This window comes from Equus przewalskii, chromosome 31 (genome assembly GCF_037783145.1).
Source record: "Equus przewalskii isolate Varuska chromosome 31, EquPr2, whole genome shotgun sequence".
NCBI classification, from domain to species: domain Eukaryota; kingdom Metazoa; phylum Chordata; class Mammalia; order Perissodactyla; family Equidae; genus Equus; species Equus przewalskii.
The window spans coordinates 14,027,133-14,051,488 of record NC_091861.1 but is presented as its reverse complement, the minus strand read 5'-3'; the positions used below and the strand labels follow the sequence as shown (position 1 = coordinate 14,051,488).

Genomic DNA, 24,356 nt, shown 5'->3' with positions numbered 1-24,356 from the left:
TTCCCCAAAGTTTGATTCAGCAGGGACATGTGGCCACGGTTGAAGTGAGAGGAACAGCGCTCACTTGATGTTCTGGAATCTCCTGTGTGCAGCATTTTGCCTGAGAGGAAGGCACATGAGAGAGCGTGGGAGGAGGAGCAGAACCGGCCTGGTAGTCAGATGTCCAAAGGGTTCAGGGAAAATCGATCGGGTTGAACCAAAAAAACTGGGTCAGAAATGGAGAGGAAGGAGCCAGCCAGGGTGTGAGTGTGGGTAAGTTGGCAAAGGTCAAGCACAAGAACCTGACCACCTGGCGATGGGATAGGAACTGGGGTTGGAATTACAGAGGACTTTAGAGAGAACTCCCATTCCAAAGGGGAAAACGGGTTCTTGGAGAGGGCAGAGGAAAAAGCTCCATCCCTCCAAAGCTAAGTGGGTGGATCAGTACTGCACAAGCCATTAAAGACCTACCCTGGCTCCCTGGTACCCTGAGCCCAGGGCGCCAGCCTGCCGTGTCCAGCTGGGTATAGATGGGCCACTCTCAGATCTTCCTACATGGTTCATCCAAAAGCTTTTATGAGGTAAGGGCAGGATCACAGACTAGGCCAGAGCAATTTGCTGTGATTTTTTTTTTCCCAAATGCAGAAACATTTGGCAAGTTGCTCAAGTTCCTCAGCCAGGCAGGGGGCTGGTGACCCATAGCAGATGACAGCAGAGGACAGCTGGGACCAACCCTTGGAAGTTGTAGTCAGTTCTTGGTCAATGGTCTTTATGGAGCAAGCTCCCGCTGCTGTGGGCTGGAGCAGGGGGTTGGGGAAGGCTGCTGTTCCTCCTGGCCTGGCCACTTCACTGTGGTTAGAAGACCAAAGCAGAGCTGCTGATGGGGGCTGCTCATGCATTAACTGCTTCTACTTATAAAACAAGAACCAAAAAGTGTGGATTTGTGTTATCAGACAGTTGAAATATAAACAGCTGAAATGGTTATAATGGCCAGAGGGGAGGAGGGCTGTTTGCCAACGTATAGGGAGCAGAGCAGAACTGCACTTAACTATCGAGCTACTCCTGTAAATATTTGCAAGCGCCCCTTCAAAGCTCGAAAGCCTAGGACAGGATCATTGGACGATTTGCTTAGAAGAAGTGGAAACAAAATTGACCTCGTGGTCCGAAGCGGCCATAAAAAGAAAGAGTGTGTATGGGCAGAAGACCAGAAAGGGAAAAAAATTGTTCTAAGTTTAATAAACACAAAAGAGAATAAAAATAAATCTCAAGAGCACTTATTTACAAACTTGATGGAACGATAAGATTGGGGCGGGTGGGTGTGAAAGATGGGTGTTTGTGGATGTAGAACAGGCCTATGGCGGTTCCACTGGAGGGGAAGGGGAAAAATCAACGAGATGTTTACTCTTCCTAATGACAGGAAACACACTGAATTAGCTTTGCCCTCTCAGGATGCTCTTTCAAATCGTGTTTGAAGCTTCTGCTGTCTGAGGGGGAGGCCATGCAAAGATGAATGCAGCCACTAGGCCTGTGGAAGGTTCTGGCCAAACTAGAGGGCTCAGAGCCAGAGAGTCTGGTCCCAGCTTTGCCCAGGCTTCTCCGCCTGGGCATCCAGCCTGATTTCAGCTGAGCTGATCAGGCTAGTACCAGCCCGTCCAGTCACCTGGGGTGGGCATGTTCCGGAGGAGAGAAAGATCGATTTTTTTCTCAGCAGCTACGGTTTTAAATTGCCGTGCTAGGGGGCTCCAAAAACCTTTCTGCTTGTATGAAGGTTGGCCCGCCTGAAAACTGTCCACCAGCTCCTTCAAGTAGCCACGCAGCGGGCCATCACCGTATCTGCATAAATACTTTCTTTTCTCTGAACCCTGGATGCTTTAGATTTTTGGGGTTTTTTTGTTTGTTTGTTTGTTTGTTTCTGAGGCTTCTGGGTCACGAGCTACAAGGCCTCAATTCATAACGGTGGTTTATGAGCGGTCATGGGGCAGAGTGTGGCTTGGAATTCACCGTGTCCCCATGAGCTGCTTTCAGAGAGTCACAGGACGTGGAAAAAGGGACCGGGGAACGTCCTTATGGGGGATGAAAGTGCAGAACTCTGATGATGAGGAAATCTTGGTGTGTTCCTAGCCTTTTTTTCAGTGCAATCGTCAGGGCGTGGATTTCCCAAGAAATCATGAAAGGTATTTATTTCTATTTTAAGATCGGCAAGATGGCTCATTTATTTAATAAGTTAGTCTTGCCAATAGCCAGATGCCTGAGTCTTTCAAGACTCCCATTGATGACCAGCTATGCAAACAGTGGATATTTGGTGAACTCCATGTGCACAGAGCCCTGTCCTAGGGATGTGGGGAAAAAGAAAGACCTGGCAAGTATGGTCTCCACCCTCAAAAATCTTAAAATTTCCTGGGGGCAAACAAAATAAACAAACATAATTCAGAAGTAATAAAAACATTTGCAAAGAGCCATAAACAATGATTATGTGGTAATGAAGCTACATAATTGAGGAGAGGGTAGAAAGTAATGGTGCCACCAGGGTTGGAGGGAGCATTCTGGAATTATGAAAGTAAGCTTGCAGGAGACTGTGGAAGAGAATTGTAGAAATATACCTGTAACAAGTGGCCTGCCGGGTGTAGGTGCTCAATAAATGGGGGTTGTATATGAAGCCCGGGGGTAGAATTAGGACCTGCTTTGGTTTTGGTGTAGAATAAATTGCATATTGAAAGGCAATGGCAGATTATAAACTCTAACAACCCGTGAGCGTGAAATTGTTGTGTACTGTCTGCATCTCTGAATTTTACATGGCTCAGAACTGAAGGAATTTGGGCTGATTCTTTCTCTTCATTAGCCAGGATTTCCTCCTACCAATGGACATTATCCTGAATAGAATCTTAAGACTGGACCTGGTGTAGCTTGTGTGTGGCTATAGTTTTTTTTATTCAAATCCCCTCACCCTAACTTGATTACAGGGTGTGTTTGGTCATATGTGTGTGAAAATCCAAAATGTCAAGGCCAAAAAAGCTACAATACATGAACCTGGATAGAGTAGAGTATTTGGATGCCAACGTTTCAAGGAAAAAAAATCATGGGCACACTGCTTGCCATTAGGAGCTGTTTTCTTGGCACATCTGATTAAAGTGTGTGCAAGCCCATCAGCTCTCTCCAGCCATCGATCCTCATGAGCTTGTTCCAATTCATAACCATCTAGAGTTTTCCACCCCCCTGTCAACTTTTCAAAGGATAGAGTTAACTGCTTGCCCTCAAATGGAGTTGGAAGTGGTTTGTTAATCTCTCTTAATCTGCTACCTCTGTAACCAAATGCACATGTTTGTTTCTTTTTCTGGTTAAATAGATAATGGTGTTAAATTGGGCATTGGAAATGAAATCATTCTGTAGACATTTCCCTTATGGTTTCTTGAGACTATCTCATGCTGCATGGTCTTTTTTGAGAGAACAATGGATTTTATCATTTTCAATGATTGCCCTAACTTTTTACAGATGCCATCCCGCCTACTTTCTACAGACCCTACTTCAGAATTGTCCGATTTGACGTCTCAGCGATGGAGAAGAATGCTTCCAATTTGGTGAAAGCAGAGTTCAGAGTCTTTCGTTTACAGAACCCCAAAGCCAGAGTGCCCGAACAACGGATTGAATTGTATCAGGTAACTTTTGTTTGGGTTGTTTTAACAGGAAATCAGTTTGAAATCTTAGGATAAAAGACTTTCTACTGTCTTAGATTTCCTAAACTGATAGAAAGCATTCTGTATGTTCATGATCATGATATAGGCCCTCATTTGTTATTACTCCTACAATGACCACTCATTTCTCACTCACTCAGGAAGGAAGGAAGAACCTTTAGAATGAAATTGTGAAGCTCTGAGCACACTTCTTAAGTGGCATCAATGGCTGAAGTACACACCCTTGGGAGGGCTTTAGTCCTGAAATCCACCCCCGATTCTGGAAAGTCAGATGATGTAGGCCCAATTCCATGCTAAGAAGAGAAGTCAGCTGACCTTGCTTTTCTCATCTTGTGGCCCACCTTTTCTCCTTTTCTTTCTTCCTATTGTCTTCTCTCCCTTTCACTGTTTTTTCTTTCTCTATTTGCTACCTCCCGCCTCTTCACGAACCTGTCTTCTTTTCCTGTCTGAGTCTACCTGCTCTCTCCAGGCCACATCCCTTACTTCACACACACACACCCACATCCTCTGTCCACCTCTGTCCTCCATTATTTCAGGCAGCACTGACATCTCTCTCATCATCCTAAGTACAGTTGCTGGGCTGCCGTGTGAATGGTGATGATGATGATGAAGTCCCAAGTTATTGAGATTTCAAAGATGTTCTTAAAAGCCTGTTACTGAAGTGGAGTCTAAGGGCAGTAGCATCAGCATCACCTAAGAGCTGTGAGAAATGCAGAATCTTAGGCCCCATCCCAGACGCATCAGGTGTCTCCATCAGACGATCTCCAGGTGATTCTTATGCACCTTCAAGATCTCCAGGATCTTCATGCGTCTTTGAACGTCTTATGTGGAACGCGATCTCTAGTGATTCTTACGCACAGTCAAGTACTGCTCTAAAAGCCCTGAGTGTGGGGAGGGAGGCGGACCTGTACATGCATTGTAGTGTCGTATGAACAGTGTGTGCAAGCATAGAGGGCAGAGCTGGAAAGATTTCCCTAAAGGGTTGACATTTGAATGGGGCCTTGAGAAGTGTCTGTTAAAGCAGGATGAGGGATGGTCACTCTTGGCAGAAGGAGCAGCCTATGCAAAGACAGAGTATTGAAGGGGCCTGTTGAGGGCACCAGATGGATGGCGCTCAGTGCCTGGAGGTGAGGAGAGATTGAGGAGAAGGTTGGCCCCTGGGGAGAGTGTGTAGAGGGAGACAAAAGAAGATTAAGAACAGACCCCAAGAGCCACAGTGTTAAGTAGGTGTGTATGACAATACAACTAAAGAGTGGACTTACTGGAGGGAAAGAAATCAATTAACCTCTGTATACAGGAACCTCTTATTATGAAAATGGAGAATTACTATACAAATAACTGTTGTATGTGAGAGCTCAGAGAATACGTTTAACGTTTTTAAAACAATTTTCAAAGACTAGTTTATATGTGTATTTGTGAAAAATAATTCTTACTTATTAAAATGAGTCCTCAATGACCTCTCCTGAGGGACCTTCAAATCTTAAAGTGCGTTTTGGGAGCACCCTGAGGGCAGTGCAGAGGCTGACAGGCTGGCCATTGCTCTCCGTCATCCAGGAGAGCGTCAGACAGTTGGCTTCCTGTGTGGAGACCTTCTGTTCAGCACTTCCTAAGTATTATTTCAGTTAATACTCACAGCTGTATTGTGAAGTTTGTATGCTGAGGTATCCTTTTCCTCCTCATATTTATTGAGATATAATTGGCACATAACATTGTATTAGTTTAAGATGTACAATATAAAGATTTGATGTATATTTATATTGTGAAATGATTACCACAAGTTTAATTAACATCCATCACCTCACATAGTTACACTTGTTTTTTTAAAGATATGCTTTTTTTAGCGAGGAAGATTGGCCTTGAGCTAACATCTGTTGCCAATCTTCCTCTTTTTTTTTTTTTCTCCCCAAAGCCCTAGTACAGAGTTGTATATCCTAGTTGTAAGTCCTTCTAGTTCTTCTATGTGGGATGCTGCCACGGCATATCTTGATGAGTGGTGTGCAGGTCTCCACCCGGGATCCTAACCAGTGAATCCCTGGCCGCTGAAGCGGAGCATACAAACTTAAGCACTATGCACTGGACTGGCCCCTACAGTTTTTTTTCTAGTGATGAGAACTTTTAAGATCTACTCTCCCAGCAGCTTTCAAATCTACAATACACTGTTGTTAACTATAGTCACGATGCTGTACATGACATCCCTAGGGCTTATTCACCGTACAACTGGCAGTTTATACCTTTGGACCACTGTCACCAATTTGAAATATTCTTTCCACTACTGTATTCTTTCTCCATTTTGCTGAGAAAGATGCTGAAGCATACAGAAATTAAGGCACTTGGCCAGGGTCACACAGCTAGGAGGTGGCAGGGCTGGAACACCACTCCAGCTCTCACTCCCAAGCACCCTTTCCTCATCATGTACCATGCTGTTCATAGCCAATCAATCTCTTGCTCTTTGCCTCAGTATCAGCCAGAATCGAAGAAAAATAAGAGAAACTAGGCCGTCCAGAGGGTGGAGTGTTACTTGGAGGGAAAGCAAAGACTGGTTTCTTTGAAAAAGAAGTTGGATTGAAGGTAACCAGATAGATTGCAAGATGATTTTAAAAAAGCAAAAGCAAAAACATGATTACATCTCCCCTCTTTACTTCTTTTTCAATTAAATCACTCTTACATGTCTCTCTGTACAGATGACAGCATCACTGATTGTCCTTCTTGGCCCTGTTTCAATTCTATGACTTCAGCACACGGAAGGCAAAGTCTCTTAGTTTTTGTTGCCTGTAATGTCAGCCACCACATCACTGTTGTTCTTTGGCCTGACCTTATGCTCTGAGGAGTGGCCTCTGATAGCAGGACTACTGATGACTTGCCTTCTCCCAGAGGCTGTGTCATTTCTGGGGGAAGGATGTGTTCCTGAAGGCTGGTAATTTAGAGGACCGTAGTGAGTTCTTAGTGGGCGTGTCCCTTCTCCGAGGTTACTGCAGCGCCAGCTGCCCCATGACAGGAGAAACAATATCTACACAGATTAGAGTCCTCACGTTGGAAAAGACACTGCCCAAGATAGAAGCTTAAAGTATGAAGAAAATGAGCTTGGGCTTGTTCACTGTCACTGAACACAGGAATCCGGAAGGAGGTAGTTTTAGAGGGAAAATAAGGAAGACTAACAACTCCTTATCTATCTGGAGCTCAGCTAGGCAGCAATCTAACCTCCTGAAACCCAGCCAAGGTCCAGGAAGTAAGTCAAAGAGATCCCTCACCACCCTAACAGAACACACAACGCACACACACAGCTGACTTACCAGAAAGGCAGCCTTTGGCCCTTTATCCACTTCTGACTAGCTTGGTTATCTCCAGGGCCACAAGAAATTAGAAGCACTGAATTGGAAGAGGAGGGTTGGAGGAAGACAGTCTGAGAGCAGCAGATGTCCTGTTAGACTTGAGATTTTGGCCCCTGCACCACAGTGGTGCTAGGCCCGAAAACCAAGTCACAGAATGCAACACGTATTAGGGACCATTCTCCTAAATCTTAGCCTGTTTATAGTCAAGTCACTCTTTTTCTCCTTACTACCCTTCTGACATCTGCTTGTGGCCTCTTTATTTGGAGTCCCATGTTGACTTGTGGTTCCCCAACTTTCCACTTGCCTTCAGCTGCCATTTGTAGGTCCTTGTAGTCTTCAGTAATAAACTCCCTCTTCTAGCCTCAGTACAGAAATTGATGCTTGTGACAAGAGCCTTGAATTGTGAAGGCGAGGCTAAATTATATTTAGGAAGCTGAACCCATGCAATGAATTTTAGAAGTTTTATATGCAAAATTGCTGGGAAAAGAAAAAAGGCTTGGTACTTAAATGGGCAGCTCTTCAGCTATTTGGAAATCTCAGCTCTTCAGAAGAACACTGCCTCTGGAGTTTTGGATGCCCTTTTCTTTTTTTAAATTTTTAATTTGTTTTCATTTATTTATTTTTTCTCAGAAAGATTTGCTCTGAGCTAACATCTGTTGCCAATCTCCCTCTCTCTCTTTTTTTTTCCCCTCCCCAAAGCCCCAGTACATAATTTTATATTCTAGTTGTAAGTCCTTCTAGTCTTCTGTGTGAGCCGCCACCACAGCATGGCTACTCACAGATGAGTGCTATGATTCTGCGCCCGGGAACCAAACCTGGGCCACTGAAGAGGAACGCACTGAACTTTAACAGCTAGGCCATCAGGGGTGGCTCTGGATGCCGTTTGATTACTGTATTACTTGGCACACAGTTGACTTTCAACTCCCTGGAGGAGGTAGGATGACTATGACTAAGTTCTCAGGATGTTTAGGTGGTTGTATGGATGATTTATTAGGATTCCCCAGGCCATTGATTTTAAGTAGGGAGTGTGTGTATGTGTATGCAAGCTCACATGTGAGTGTAGACATTCCCCTAAGTATGAAAGGCCTGGGGGAGCTTTGACAAGCACTGACCATGGTCCCCTTCCTGGAGATTCTGATTCTCTCTGGAGAGGAAAAATACTGCCTCTGCACAGATGTGGTTTGAAAAAGTTCTCCTCATGATTCATATGTGATCATTCTCCATTCTTCATTGAGAATCACAGATTTAAGGCATCTGAGGCTTTTGGGGTCATTTTGTCCTTTAAAATGTATGTAGATACTCTTTCTAGAGTCAGAATACCAGGCTATAAGGACCTAAGGTAGCATTTCTGTGAGTGAGTTCAAGTTTGTCTTGTCCAGGGCTGTGCATCTGTTGATTTTCCCTGCCTGGGAGAGTCAGGACACCCGAGCTTCTGTGGAAGTCGCGTTTAGCTTGGCAAGAGAACTCAGAGTTCTTGCTACCCTCCCCTTTCTACAGAATAGACTGTCAGAACTTTGATGAATGGTAGTAAAACAAAACCTTACTGCTCTCCTGCTATCTCTGACTTTTGTTATGTTAACAGACTCTGTATAGTGTATACTGGTGTGATCACAGTATGACTTCAAATGTACATCAATATTGGAGGAAATATGAGAGGGATAAGGCCCTCTGATAGATGAAAGGAAAAAGGAGGAAAAAGAGATGAAACTTGAGCTTTTTCCAAATAGGAATGACCCTCACCATGTTTTTAATGCTTATGCCAAAGGCAGATTTTATGGAATCTGCTCAGACCAGCTCCAGGGCTCTGGAAGTGCCTCTGAACCTACAATATTTAGTGTAGCTCTCAGCCTATTTGCAAAATTGAATACATCTTTCTTTGATTGAGTTGCTCTTGTGTTTATGATTAAAATCATGCTCAGAGTTATCAGAGGGAGAAAAGAGGAAAGGAGAATCATCTTCAAACTAAATATCACCAACATGAGCAAGGACACCCACCGTCTTGGAGTGGGGTAAATCCTCAATTTTACAGTGAGGAAATGAAGCTCTGAGAAATTAATAACTTATTAAGGGCACCCATGACCTCACGGCCCCATAGGACCACCAAAGAATACTTATGTTTAGAATGTGCTAACCTCAGAGGACCTTGGAGCTCTCAGATATTTCTGACTTCCTCTTACCAGCTCACACCCTTTTCATACTTATTGCTCATTTGAAACTTTACCATCTCTAGGATAATAAGATTTGTACCTTTGTAACTGTTTCGATGATTGATTCACTGAATAACAACCTACTCCAAAGTTTTGTGGCCTTAAATAACCATTTTATTACATGTCATGATTTGGGGAATCAGAGACTTGGGCAGGGCTGGGTTGCTCTCCTACTCCATGTAGCTTTGACTGGGGTCACTTGGTGGTATTCAGGTGGCAACTGGGCTGGTCTGGAGGACCTTTGATGACTGCTCATCTGCCTGGGGCTTGGGTGGGATGAATAGTAGGCTGGATTCATTGAGCTCCTTGTCCACTCCAGGGAGTCTCAGGGTGTTTCCCTGTGGTCTTCCCAGAAGAGTAGTCAAGCTTCTTACATAACACTCAGGGGCCAAGTGTCCAAGGCAGAGGCTGCCATTCCTCTTAAAGACTAAGCCCAGAACTGGCAGACTATCAGTTGCACCTTATTCTATTGATCAAATCAGCTGTAGGCTAGCCCAGATTCAAAGGGAAGGGAAGTAGACCCCATCTCTTGACGGGAGGAATGTTAAAGAAGTTGCAGCTGTTTTTAATCCACTACATTAAACCCTCTGTGTAGAGTAGAAGACAGCAAACTCTGAGTGAGCACCTCCTGGTGTCAGCACCATAATTAGTGCCAGCCAAACATATAAATCAGACTCAGCCTCCACCTTCTAGCTGCTCAGTGTCTGGTAGAGAAACAGACGTGTAAGTGGCATCTCAACAGAACAATCTTTCTACTCATAGAGATATATGCAAGGTACTCTTAGAGCGAAATCTGGAGAATCCAGAGAAAGGCCCCAGAATTCATTCCTTCCAGAAAGGGAGTTGTGAGACTTTGGGGGCAGCCTGCCATCTTGATTGGACTCCTTGCATGGGCAGGCACATAATTCCAAGGGGCAGGGCTATCTACTTGAATCAAGAATCAAGAGATTTCTTTCGGGCCAGCCTGGTGGTGTAGTGGTTAAGTTCATGTACTCTGCTTTGGCAGCCCAGCGTTCGTGGGTTTGGACCCCAGATGCAGACCAATACACCCCTCATCAAACCATGTTGTGGTGGCATCCCACATACGAAAAATAGAGGAAGATTGGCATGGCTGTTAGCTAAGGGACAATCTGCCTCAAGCAAAAAACAGGAAGATTGTCAGCAGATATTAGCTCAGGGCCAATCTTCCTCACCAAAAAAAAAAAACAAAAGAGAGAGAGAGAGATTCCTTTGAACCCAACAATATTTATGCAGGGATATCTGAATCCATCAGATTGAGATAGGAGCAAGTTTGGTTAATTAGTATGCACAAAGTTTTCTTTTATTTATGTTAGAACTACCTTCCTTGTGTTTCAGTGTGTGCACTAATATCCTGGGATTTGATGATGACATCTGTGTTCACAATTTTTATGAGACAGCATGGTGTAGTGTTCAGTGGTGTGGGCATCGTGACCTACGTTTTCTTAATAATTCTGACTCACTTGGTGTTTATTATGAGGGTAAGATGAAACAACGTATGTAACTGACAGAAGGAGAATGGGCCATCAACATCTCTTAGTTCCCTTCCTTCCTTGTCATCTCTTAGTTTGACTTCTAAAGCCTTTGATTCCTCCAAAAGGAAGAGCCCAGTACTGAGTTACCTGAGAAAGCAGATGCCAGGTTACTTTTAAGATTAATTTGTTAGCTTCAGACCACTAAGAAAATTATGCAAAAATAACTCACTGAGAGGCAGTGTGATGCACTCGGCTCATACATCATGAAGCATCAGGAGAAAGATGTGAAATTCTTACCTGGGGCTGGTGTGAGGCCACAAATGTTGGTACCAGGTAGCTTGGTAGAATACAGTCTGCCGATGGGTCCCTGTTGATCAGTAGAGGATGAATGTGCTGAGGTGAAATAAGCTCAGTGGATTTCAAAGGAACCTTTGATTTCCTGATTGTGGCCTTAGGAGGATCGATGGCACTATTCATTTTTGTAGAGAGAGCCTCTGGCTTCAGTTGAAGTCACCTCTGCCTTGACAAGGGAGCTCCCACCTCTAGAGAATACTCTCGCAGAACTTTGATGAAGGAGAGTAAAATAAAATCTGTCCTCCTGCTTTCTCTGACCTCTTTCTTTAATATTTGGGTTTGAACGCCTCATTGAATTTGCATTTAGACAACAACCAGTTTGTCAAAGGTGATGAAATCTCAGAGATCAGTTGCAAGGATATGCAAAACAGTGGCTAAATCCTAAGTCATTGATATCCTTTTAGTTTTGGCTTCAAGCTGTATAGTAAATATTAAATGATTTTTTAGATTTTAGGATGAAAGGGTGAATTGATGCTTATGGAGAAAAATAAGTAAACTACGATTTTCGTAGGGAGGAGTGAATCACCAGCCACTTTTAATGGCCATTTTATATACATATATTAGCTCTGCAAAAGATTTTCAACTGTGCACACCCATAAGGCCTACAGTGAAAATTCAAGGTCGATGGCCGAAGCCTGCTTCTTAAGGGACAGTAATACTCAGAATGAAGAGTGAGGTTCCCATCATTGTGGGGAGCAGAGCACTAAGAGGGTTAATGAAATTGCCCCTTTTCCTAACCCCAAAACCTGCATGTGCCTGTGTGCACATGTACACACGCACACACACACACACAGAGAGTTCAGCTTTCAATTCTCATGTTGCCCAAGGGTGTGTAAAATAAAGAGGTCAGCCAAAAAAACTGACTGTCTATTAAATTAGACTTGCAAAAAGTGCTACTGAAAAAAAAAGTTATACTGTGCCCCTGTTGTACAGAATTTTACAGCATACAATCCCCTTAATACTGATCCTAACTCTGGCGCCACGATGGAGACACGCACAGTATAGTAACCCACTTTAGAAAAAGCCGTGAGGTATAATAAACACTTTGTTTGCACAAGGCTATTAATATCTCAGGTTTTTTTCAAACTGATCGAATGACGTGCTTACCTCCTAAGGACATTGGATCGTGATCATTTGCATCAGGCTCTGGCATTCTCCAGAGCCTGTTAACTTTGTGAGCAGACGGGACCCCAAAAGTAGTGTGAACGGTAGTCCTTCCTCACTGTAGGCAAAGAATGTTAACAATCGTGCAATAGTAACTAAGAACTCTAGGTTCTTTTTTGCAACATGACTCAGTAACAGTGTTGATAATTATTGCTCACACAGATGGTGCTTACTGTGTGCTGGGCACCATTTGAAGTGCTTTAGATAGATTCATTTAATCCTTCTAATAACCCTATGAGGTAGATACTTTCATTATCTTTGTTATACCAGTGAGGAAACTGAGGCACGGAGAAGTTAAGGAACTTGCGCAGGCCATGCAGCTAGCAAGAGGCAGAGCCAGGATTTGAACCCAGGCAGTCTACCCTCCGAGGCCCTGCTCTTGACCACTTGACGAGACTAGTAGGAAGAACGCAGGGTTTGGAGTTGGGCCAGTATGGGTTCAAGGTGTGGCTTTTCCCCTTTGGGGAGTCTGAAGAAGTCAGATCACTGAGACAATTTCTGCATCAGGAGAATGGGGATAAAAATACCTATTTGGCAAAGATTTTGTGAGGCGTAGAGAGGGTGCATGGAAATTCCTAGCACAATATTGCTCTACTTGATGGTTGCTATTACTATTGTTACAGTTTCCAAAGGATTGAGTTTGAATTTTTATAAGAAACAGTCTCTTAAATTTAAGATCTGCTCAAAATCTCTTAAAAAATGAAAACTCACCCTAGCTCCTGTTGCTAGGGTCTGGGTTCTCGGAGGCCATCCCAGGAGTTTGCTTCGGGGCCTCCTTAAGTAATAGTGTCAACTTACTCTGCTTGCGGTGGTCTCATTCAGTTGCTGATGAGCAGCTCAGAGCAGGAAAGAAGAGAAACTTTGCAGCCAGTTGGCCCTGGGTTCACCCTCCATCTTCTTTATTTATTAGCTTTCTGATCTCACAAATCACTCATCTTGCTGAGCCTCAGTTTTTCATGATAAAATGGAGATAACAGTTCTTGTCTAATGAGTTACTGTGAGGAGAACACATATGTAAAGTGTCTGGCACGTTGGATGCGTAAGGAGTGGATTATTATCAGGTTTTGCTTGTCATCTAGAACATGGTTTATATTTCCCCTAGAGTTGGCTTGTGATTATAAAACTACTCTGTGATGACGTCAGTCACCTCTGGTTGGACGAGGTCTCGTCTGACCCATTTCCTCTTATCAGTGGAGCAGAGCAGAGTGATGCAGAGCTGCTATGGTTTTAGCCTCTGTGTGTTTGCTTTATCAAAACTCGAAGGGTGGCCATGGCGGGCTGGGGACTGTGACGTGTCTCGCTTTTTCTGGAAGAATGATTATAGAGTGACTAACCCCAATGAGGGTGTCTTTTTACCTCATTCTTTGCCCCATTGCTACCTCTCCCTGATTCACCACCACACGAACAGGCTTGATCCATGCTTCCTGGATTGACTTTAATAAAGTTTCATTTTTCTGATATTGTAACTATATGCTAACTTTTCTATAACTTCCACCAGAGCGGAAATTGTTCCAAAGGAGGATATATGTTTATTTCCCGATAGCAGCAATGACCGGAATATTTTTTGGAGCTTCTGTTCTAGAGCTGTGCATAGAACCTATAAGTATATAGTTGTGAATTTCTTCAATTTGGACAAATCTGAATTTTTAAAAGGTAGTGTTGATTTTTGAAGTCTGCCAAAGTTCTTGGGAAGAGGAAGATGAAAAGTAATTAAGTTGATTTTCTATGTGATGGCAGTTTTTAAAAGATAGGTCTGAAAAAATGCTGTTCAGATCCTCTGCCCATTTTTTAATTGGGTTGCTTGTTATTTTCTTGTTGAGATATATGAGTTCTTTATATGTTTGGATATCAACCCCTGATCAGATATATGATCAGAAAATATCTTCTCCCAATTGGTAGGTTGTCTTTTCGTTTTGTTGTTGTTTTCCTTTGCTGTGCAGAAGCTTTTTAGTTTGATGTAGTCTCATTTGTTTATTTTTTCTTTTATTTCCCTTGCCTGGGGAGACATTGAAAAAGATACTGCTAAGACGGATGTCAAAGAGCATACTGCCTATGTTTTCTTCTAGGACTTTTGTGGTTTCAGGTCTTCTTATATTCAAGTCTTAAATCCATTTTGAGTTAAGTTTTGTGTATGGTGTAAAATAGTGGTCTACTTTCATTCTTTTGCATGTGGCTGTCCAGTTTTCCCAGCACCATTTATTGAAGAGACTTTCCTTTCTCCATTGTATGTTCTTGGCTCCCTTGTTGAAAATTAGCTTTCCGTAGATGTGTAGGTTTATTTCTGAGCTCTCAGTTCTGTTCAGTTGGATGTAGTCTATACAGAAAGTGAAATATAATGATGTACACCTGAAATTTATAAAATATTATAAATCAGTTATCTCCATTAAAAAAAAAGATAGATCCAAAATCCATCTTTTTCTCAGATCTCAGCCACTACTACCCTTGTCCAGGCGGTTCTTGTCTCTTGCTTGGGCCTTTACAATCAATGGCCTCTGAGCTGGTCTCACTGTTTCTGCCCTGGCCCCGTTAGAGGTGTTTGCAACATAGCGGTTAGAGTGATCCCTGCTAAGATGTTGGTCAGATCAAAATGCCCTGTTCAGAGCCCTGCAGTGGCGTCTTACGTCACTCTGCGTAGGAGCCAAAGTCCTTATTGTGCATTATGAAGCTGTCCCTGAGCTGTTACTCACCCCCCTAGCTGTGACTTTCAATCACTCGTGGCTCCCCCATACTGGCCTTTTGGCTGTTCCTCAAACGTTCCGCGCTTGCTCCCTCCCAAGGCCTTCTGGTAGCTATTCCCTCCATCTACAGCGGTCTTTCCCACTGTCTAGAAGGTTCACTCTGCCCTCTTGATTCGTTTAGGTCTTTCCCGGAATGTCCTCTGCTCAGAGAGGTCTTCTTGGCCACTCTGTCTAATCCTCAGGTTTCCTCTTTCCAACACTTCCTACCCTCCTTCTCCGCTATATGTTTCTCCTCAGACTCTTCATCATTTGCTATACTTTATCCTCTACTCCATCTTGAACTTGGTTATGGTCTTATCTGCCCCTCTAGGGATAAATTCCTGGAACGGTGTCTGGTGCATAGAGGGTGCCCAAGAAATGTTTTCAAATGAATTTAAGAAAAATTTCAAAATAAGATTCCAGTGCAAGGAATGTTGTGGAAATAAATGTGTAATGTCGTGAAGGGACTCTTTTGAGAAACATCATTCATTTATTTGGATTTGGAATTTCTGCTACATTTGTTTTAAAGATATCTATCTAACTATTTATGAAGAAAGAAACACACACATACTCATTTTCTATTATTTCTTCAGAGCAAATTCTGGATAATAACCAAGTGGGGAAAAAAAAGAAAATTAGTTAATAAATTAATGAAATAGATATTCTTGCATAACCCATAAACTCTGTATATTTGTAGAAAAACCAGGCCCATTATTTTTTTTTTAGACTCGTTACTTTATAGTCACACCCCCTAAATTAAAGTGCTCAGCTGAGACAAGCAGGGACTTAAATCATCGTGCAGACCACATGTATTATTGGTAGCCAGGAAGAAGGAAAAGGGTGTTGGAAGTGTGTTCCCCAAGTATGTGTGTTTTAGTGTCAGGTCAGAGTGGAACTGAAAGGGGAAGTCAAATAAGAAATCAGAAGATATGGCCCCAGAGAGCTCAAAGTTTTGTTGGGGAGACTCATTCCTCCCATGGCAAGAAAAACTGGATATTTATCAAAAGAAACAACTGGATAATTATCAAAATCCATGGTACTAGGCAGTGTGGTTCAGCCCCCAGGACTGACTTGCTTTTATGGTCTTGACTTAGTTTCCCTTCAGATTCTATCATCGAATGTTTTTTGTACATTTCTCTTTCCTTGCCTGTGCTGATGTGACCTTGTTCCAATTCAGTCTTATCTCTGCTGGGTGATTTATATAGAATGGTCTCCTGAGAGCTGTTGAGTTGCAGCATCTCAGAGGCTTTTCATTTACACAAAGGACTCCTTCATCCCTCATGCCTGTAGAAATGAATTTACTTGTTTATGTACATGTGCAGTCAGCACAAAGGCCCATCTGTAGAGAATATAAAAAAAGGAAGGAAACAATAGAGAGCTAGGTGTTTTCATCACAGAGGAGAGGCTTTCCTGTGTGTGTGTGTTTGTGTGTGTAGCTTGAAGATATATCTGGTGCCATTTCCATAAAGATCATTAAAGATCTATGTATGCCATATTTTATCATAATTGCACATGGATATGTGTAATATAGGAACATATCAATGTTCATTACTATGTACTATAAAGATAAAGAGTTAATATAGTGACATAATGCTGTAAATATCTAAGCTCCAAAGAGACTACTTTTATGTGAGTCTTTCTTTTGAAGCTGATGTGTATTCCATGGGAGTCTGCTCTATGGGCTCTCACAAACCCCTGGTGAGGTATACATTACTTACGACCTCTTAAAGGGGTGCAGTTACAAAGGACCCGGGGCAATTACGGGACACGGTGATGGGAGAAGCAAGACGAATGCTGGCTCTGTGAAGCCACTTCTGAAGGGTAATCATGCAGTGTGTCGGTTTGTTAAGCACCCCCAAAGTGACCCAGCATTGTTCAAGGAAGCTGCAGTTGAACAGGAACAGAGAGCCATGTTTACGCCTCAGTGGAAGAAAAGCCATTCACCCAGCTCTGATTCTCTATAAGGCCCCACTTTCTGTTACTTGGAAATTCACTTTATTGCTTTTTCTCCCTTATTTTCCTTCCCCTAATGAAATATATTAAGTAGAAAAGGTAAAATACAGTATAAAATTGCTTACTCTGTGTGATGATTCTTTCTGTCCTCCTTGACACATATATATGTATGTATGTATGTATGTGTGTGTGTATATATATATATATATATTTGTACATATATGTGTACACTTATCAGTTGCTTAATGACAGGGGCACATTCTGAGAAATGCATCGTTAGGCAGTTTCATTGTTGTGCAAACATCATAGAGTGCACTTACACAAACCTAAATGGTAGAGCCTACTACACACCTAGGCTGTATGGTACTAGACTTATGGGACCACCATTGTATACGCATTGACTGAGACATTGTTATGTGGCACCTGCCTGTATATATTAATATATGTCTGACTGTTCAGGGGCTTGTTGCATGATCATCTATGTCTTTCTAATGAAGCCTGCTAGTCAGTAAGAATTTACCAATGAGGGACTGTGAAAATTGCAGTGGAAAAGACTGTGGGAGAATAAGAAAGAGAATGTTCTTTGCTTTGAAAAACTTCACAGTCAGGTTGAGCGTGAGAACATATTCAATCCAGCACAGTGTATGAACGCCTACTGCTATAGGTTGAATTCTCTCCCCTCAAAAAAGATATGCTGAAGTCCTAATGCCCAGCACCTCAGAATGTGACCTTATTTGGAAATAGGGTCATTGCCGATATAATTAGTTACGTTACAATGAGGTCATCTTGGAGTAGGGTAGGCCTCTAATCTTGTAGGATCAGTGTCCTTATAAGAAGATGGCCATGTGAAGACACAGAGACACACAGGGAGAACACCAGGTGAAGACAAAGGCAGAGATTGAAGGTATGTGGCTGTAAACCAAGAAACGCCAAAGGTTGCCGGCAAACCATCAGATGCTAGAGAATGCAAGGACGGATCCTCTGGAGGCTTCGGGGAGCGAGAGCGTGGCCTGCCAACACCTTGAGTTTTGACTTCTGGCCTCCAGAACTGTGAGAGAGTACATTTCTGTGGTTTTAACCCATCCCGTTTGTGGTGCTTTGTTAGGGCAGTGCTGGGAGTGCAAAATGCCTATGTAGCAAACACTCCATCAGTTCAAGTGCACAGTGCATGGAAAGGACGAAAGGCCCTGAAAAGAAAGGAACATGCAATTATTCGTTCTCTTCTCTATGAGCCAGCACATCCCTATTACCTGGACTGTGTTCTCTTGGTACCCAGCATCCTTGCCAGTTTTTCAGATGTTGGGAGTTACCTTTTAATCCTCTCCTTGCTCTAGGAATCCTTCCCAGACCTCACTAGGCTATGGCAGATGCCCTGTCTCAGTGACCTCATTGTGCCCTGTGGGCACATTCCTTTAATTTTTGTTGAGATGTCTGTATTCTCTCACTGTAGCGTGAACTCCTTTAAGCACAGGGATCATCTTGTGAGCATGGGATAAAAGTGTAACGACTTGCTTATAGCCAGTGCTTAATACTTGTTGAACTAAACTGGAGAAAATGGACTATAAATAAATTCAAGCAAATGAATAAATAAGCACTCAGGCACATCTGAGATGCTCCCCACACAGGGTCAGTTCTTCAGCTCATGGCCAATCAGTGGCCTTCTCTGGGCAGAGAATGACTTAAGTTATATAACTTAAGTGGGGCTTTTGGGCAGGACCATAGTAGTGAGAAGTCTGAGTCCGTTGAAGAGACAGAAGCCACACAGTGGGTGAAACAGAAATTATTCAATGAATGAATGAATCACTGGACAAATTTACTGATTATATTAAGTATTCTATTACAAGTAGATATCATCATTGTTTTTTGTCATGCAGGTCGAAAGGCTCCTCAGAGTATGAATGCTGAAGTGGTATGTTGGAGGATCATTTGTTCTTCCTGTGAATAAGCCAAGAAATTCCTTCATGAGTGTGTTCTGTTTGTCTGTCTGTGTGAGATTAAATGTTGATATATCGAGATTTCAACCCAGAGAGTCAGATTCCTGTAAAATTAAATCAGTGACTATATATTCCTTAAGCTGCTCTTGTCAGCAAACTAGAATAGAGCATTTGTGGAGATTTAAATAAATTTATTCCCACTATCTTTTAGGAGCTTGAGATCTCATTGGAAGAAATTGAAATGTATGCACATACAGGATTACCTTGGAAGTCACTGTGTGCAAGGGGCTAGTTGCTCACACACCCAGTAATTGCTTGGGGAGCAAGGAAAAGAAAACTGACTTTAGAGTGAATGTAACCATTTCATTGAAAAGCTGGACTAAAGAATAGAGGGGTTTTTTTGTTGTTTGGTTTGTTTTGTCTCTAGGTAAAAATCAGAGGCAGGGTAGGGCATTCCGGTAGGGATACTTGGCTGAACAGAGTTTGAGACGTGGAATATAGCTTTTAGGGGTCATGTTTAGGTTAGCTTCCAGGGATAAGCGGTGGGTCTAGGATAATAAACTTGGTGGCAAGTTGCATCTTAAATACTAACCTAAGGAATCTGGGCTTTATTCACTAGACAGTAGAAACCTCTGGAAGATTTTGACCAGGTAAGGAGTGTGATTATAATAATAATTCATATTTATTGAATACAGGGCAATATGGTAGGGGCTTTGCTTACTCTGTGTCATTTAATTCTCTCAACAAACATACAAGGTGGGTTTTATTGACCCCTCTCATAAGTAAGAAGATCACAGATCCAGTAAGTAACAGTTTATGTTTGTCTGACTTCAAAGCCTCTGAATCTTTTCACTCACTGGTGATTTCCAAAGGCCCTTGGTAAGCCCTATGGGTTCTTCAAAGAAACCTAAGGGGCCACAGAAGAAATGGAATGGATTGTCAGTTGGTGAAGATGGGCTGGACTCCTGGCCTAAACAGGGCCTCATGCCTCAATTAAACTAATGAAATTCTACTTTTTTCTGCTGTATACAATGTACCACAAAGTATTGATTAAAGAAACAAGGTCTTGCAGGAAAGTACCTGAGTACCCAGCAACAAGTTGTAGTTTTGGCCTTATGCAATTTCACAGTGTTGTCATCGACCTCATGAAGACATTGGATGCACAGTTGCTGGTACTAGGTAGCTAGAATGGATAGGTTCCATGTTGAATAGCAAACTTAAGATTCAGAGAGCTTCCAAAAGGCTAAACACCAAGATCAAATAAGCTCACAATTAACAGAGACATATGAGTAATTTGCGTTTAGTTTAAAAAATGAATTGCATAAGTATAGGCCAGAGTCGGGGTTCTCAGAGTGGACTGGCAGCTTGTGCATCTCCGAGGAACTTGTTAGAAATGCAAATTCAAGTTCACCTCTATTAAATCAGAAACTCTGGGGATTGGGCTCAGCAATCTGTGTTTTAATAAACCCTCCAGATGTTTCTAATGCAGGCTAAAGTTGGAGAACCACTGGGCTATAAAAACCAGCCTTCCCTCCCTCTTTGCCTTCCTTCTTTTCTATCTCTTTATTCCATGTCATTCTAGAAAGAATTTGAGGTGAAAACTCTGATTTAACAGTTTGTGTAAGAACAAAGGCTTTATTTTATAAAAAGTTTACTGTGATTTGATGGTAAATAGTAAATAGGTTGCATTAAAAATAATAACCAGAACAAGAGAAGTAATAGCCATTCCTTTCGCATTTGGCATATCCTGTATATTCTCCGTATTCTGCTAGACTGTATCTGGAGTTCGTTGAGGAACTGATTTTAAAAGGGACATTGAAAAGGGGCTTGACAAGGATGGTGAAGCACCTCAGACCTTGACCTGAAGGAAGCAGCTGACGGAAGTCACCTCTTGTGATTATGGCCTGACATAGAGAAGAAAGAGAATTTTACTTCTCGTTCTAGAGAACAAAATACAATATTGGAAAGCCCTCTCCCCTGGTATTAAGAGAGCAAGATCTTAGTGTAGGCTCTTCCAGCAGGACTTCAGTAACCCAGGTTAGTCCTTCAGGCTTCTTTTCCTTCAGCTGCAGAATATAGATAATGTAGGGTTATGATGTCTACCTCACAAGGTTTTTGTGAAAACTGAAAAACATGAAAATATTCAAATATTTGAAACACTTAAATGATTGTATAAATATGAGGCAATGGTACTACGATTCACAAAGACTGGTTGATGGAAATTTTAAGTCCAAGATAAAGAATTCTCAACATACAAATTGTCCAAAAGCAGGATGGCCTTTCTCAAAATGCAGTGAGTTTACTGTCATGAAAGGTCTTCAGACAAAGAGATGTTAGAGAATGAATTGTAGTGGGTTGGAGCAAATGGCCTCAGAGTGCCTTTCTGGCGAGTATTTCATGAGACTGAAGTTAATGACTCGAGGTGGGACAGATCTGAGAGAGGGTGCTCATAGCCAGCAAGGTGAATGTTTAATTCAGCATTTATTAATCACTCTGCAATTCACTTAAAATAGTTAAATACATTTAAACATTAAAAGCTTGAAATGCATTTAAAAACAACAACAAGATGGGCCCATACTGGTTAACCTGGCGTCAGTTTTTCTCTACAGCCCTGTTCTTAAATTTCCCCTTCCAATAGAAGTCTGGTTGAATTGGCCCCTTGGTTCTCCTATAGGTCCGTTGATGTCTGAATATGGGAAGAATTCCCTGAGCTTTCTTGTAACTCTGCCATGTCTCATAGGAGTGGAAGAGGTGTTGCCCTTAGTGTCTAAGCCAAATCCTGAGTTGAGTTACAGCATTATTCCTTTAAGACTTAGATTTCCTCTGGCTATAATTTTGCATCTAGACTTCTTTTCTTTCTTTTTGCTCCCAAACTGTTGGGTAACATCAGTGACTTTCACCTCTATCCACTCCCTGATTGGCTGCTTTCCAGTGGCAGAGAGATGAATGGATCCTTTTGTGTAGGGAGTTTGGTAATTCAGTGAAGAGCTTAGAGCGTTGCCAGAGGTGATATATGGGTATTTTGCACATATTATGGATAATGTGTATATATCAATAATGTAATGAAGATAGCATTCAAACATCACTGTGGGTGGTAGCCAAGCGAGAGACAGCTAAATCTCATTTTCAATATATTAGAAGCCGTCTTTTCTTGTTCGATCAGGAACAATTATTGGTCTGTTACTTAGAGAAAAAATGTCAGTTATAGCAGGGGATTATTCAAACACAAGAGAGAGATGCAAACCTTATATTTTAACTTAAAACGTATATATATGTATACATGTATGTATAATGCACTCACACACAAATACGTAATTTACATGCTGAGTTTTTAATAAAAGACCAAGGACTTTTCTTTGACTGTGGCTCCATTTATTGCCAATAAACCACATCCATAGTGCATCATCTATGATTTCTAGTTTTTAATTTCTTTGAAAAAGAAAGAGAAGTTTCAGGACAATTGCTGAGCAACCAGAGTACAGGATCCTTCCAGTTTTTTATTATCTTATTTCTTTCTTTCATAGCTGTCTCTCCCACATTTAAAATTATAAAAAAAAAATTCATTGTGGTAAAATATACATGATGTAAAATTTACCTTTTAGCCATTTTTTAAGTACACAATTCAGTGGCATGAAGTACATACACAATGTTGTACAACCATCACCACAATCCATTTCCAGAACTTTTTCATCATCCTAAACAGAAATTCTGTACCCATGAAACAATACCTCCCCATTCCCCCTCCCCCCAGTCTCTGGTAATGTCTATTCTACTTTCTATCTCTATGAATTTGCCTATTCTAGGTACCTCACATAAGTGAAATCATACAGTGTTTGTCCTTTTGTGTCTGGCTTATTTCACTTAGCATAATGTTTTTAAGATTCACCCATGTTGTAATATGTGTTAGAATTCCATTCTTTTTTACAGCCGAGTAATACTCTGTTGTATGGGTACACTACATTTTGTTTATCCATGTATGTGTTGATGGACACTTGGGTTCTTTTCACCTTTCAGCTGTTGTGCATAGTGCTGCTCTGGACATTGGTGTGCAAGTATCTGTTTGAGTCCCTGCTTTCAATTCTTCTGGGTATATACCTAGGAGTGGAATTGCTAGATAATATGGTAATTCTATGTTTACATTTTTGGGGAGCCACTAAACTGTTTTCCAAAGAAAAGCTTTTTTAAAACAACTTGTCTTTATGAAGACTTTGCAAGGCATTCAACCTGGTTTTCACAGAAGCAACAGTTCACTTTACTTTTGGTCCTGTATTTCATCAGTTTCTAATTAACTTGAATAATTACAATATCGAGTTCAACTACCATGAACAGGTTTAGAACCATATACAAGTGATACTTGCTAAGCGTATAACTCAACTGGCAAAACCAGAAGTGTTTGGAACACACTAGAAAGTAGCTTTCCAGCAATGAGCCCCAGCATACTGTGGGCATCTGCCAATATATATCACAGAACAAATGGAGAATACTGGTTAATCTGGCTAGTTAAATGGAGGCCAGTTAAGAGAGCTTCTCTTATTCAACTAAATTATCTTTGTCACAATAAGATATACAAAGGAATTTAGGAGTGACCTTGGCTCCAGAAAAAAAACAACAGCTGCATATCCACGACTATTAACATTCAATACACTTGTTGTGGGGAGATTGGAGAAAGGCAGACAGCAAAGGCTAGAATAGAACGGAAAGTTGACCAAACTGGTCATTTTTGTATAAACTCTTAAATTGAAGAAAGTACTAATTGATAATTGCAACAGGTTGATTTTCTTCCTTCACAGTTGAATTTAGCGTGGGTGATAAATGGGAGATAAACAGGGAACAGGGAGGTTGTGCCTATTCTTGGAAAGAAGATACCTTTCCAGTTAAGACTCAAGACTTTGAGATGTGATTAGAAGGTTTTCTAGCCAGTTCTGAAACGAAATCACCGAGCTGTGGGAGGAGTACCTTTACAGAGCATCATTCACCCTTGTTAGCGACCCAAGTGATTAAAGGTTTGGGAAATTGCCCCTCTAAATATGGGCTCAAGGAACTCGGTTTATTTAGCTTAGAGAGCGAGCGCGAGCATGCTGAGGGGACTTAATAACAGTCTCCAGGAATATGAGGGATGTTCTATGAGTGATGGAAGGCAGCTGTTTCCTGTTTCCACTGAGGACTGAATAAGAAAGAATGGAGTTAAATTGCAGCAAGTGGGTTTAAGAACTCCTTGGCCATACAGTTCGAGACGACAAACCCACAAGACCAAAGTCATGTCTCCGTTTCAGGATTATGTAGCTAACTAGCTGGCTTTCTTGACCTGTTCTTGAACTGGTAAAAAGATATAGAGAACCTTTCACTTGCGGGAGAATTTGAAGCGGTCCATTGTCAGAACCTGCCAGTGTTCCAGGACTGAGCAAGCACATAACTTCCAAGGAGATTTAAAAAAGAAAAAAGTTTCAGAATCTCTTTTCTCCCCTTTGGTCTGATTTTAAATAAGATAATCTAGATTACTCCTTCTCTATGAGGTGAAGAATTTCTGTAGATTTGCC

The 24,356-nt window shown here is 41.8% G+C and overlaps 1 protein-coding gene across 3 annotated transcripts in view; it reads left to right on the top strand.

Moving 5' to 3' along the window:
- The window catches only part of TGFB2 (transforming growth factor beta 2), an 84,647-nt gene that overhangs the window by 48,602 nt on the left and 11,689 nt on the right, over positions 1-24,356 (top strand). For all 3 annotated transcript variants that reach the window (XM_008509977.2, XM_008509971.2, XM_008509983.2), the window contains one exon: positions 3,469-3,632. In XM_008509977.2, coding sequence (XP_008508199.1) covers positions 3,469-3,632 — 164 coding nt within the window. The remainder of the gene's footprint in view (positions 1-3,468; positions 3,633-24,356) is intronic.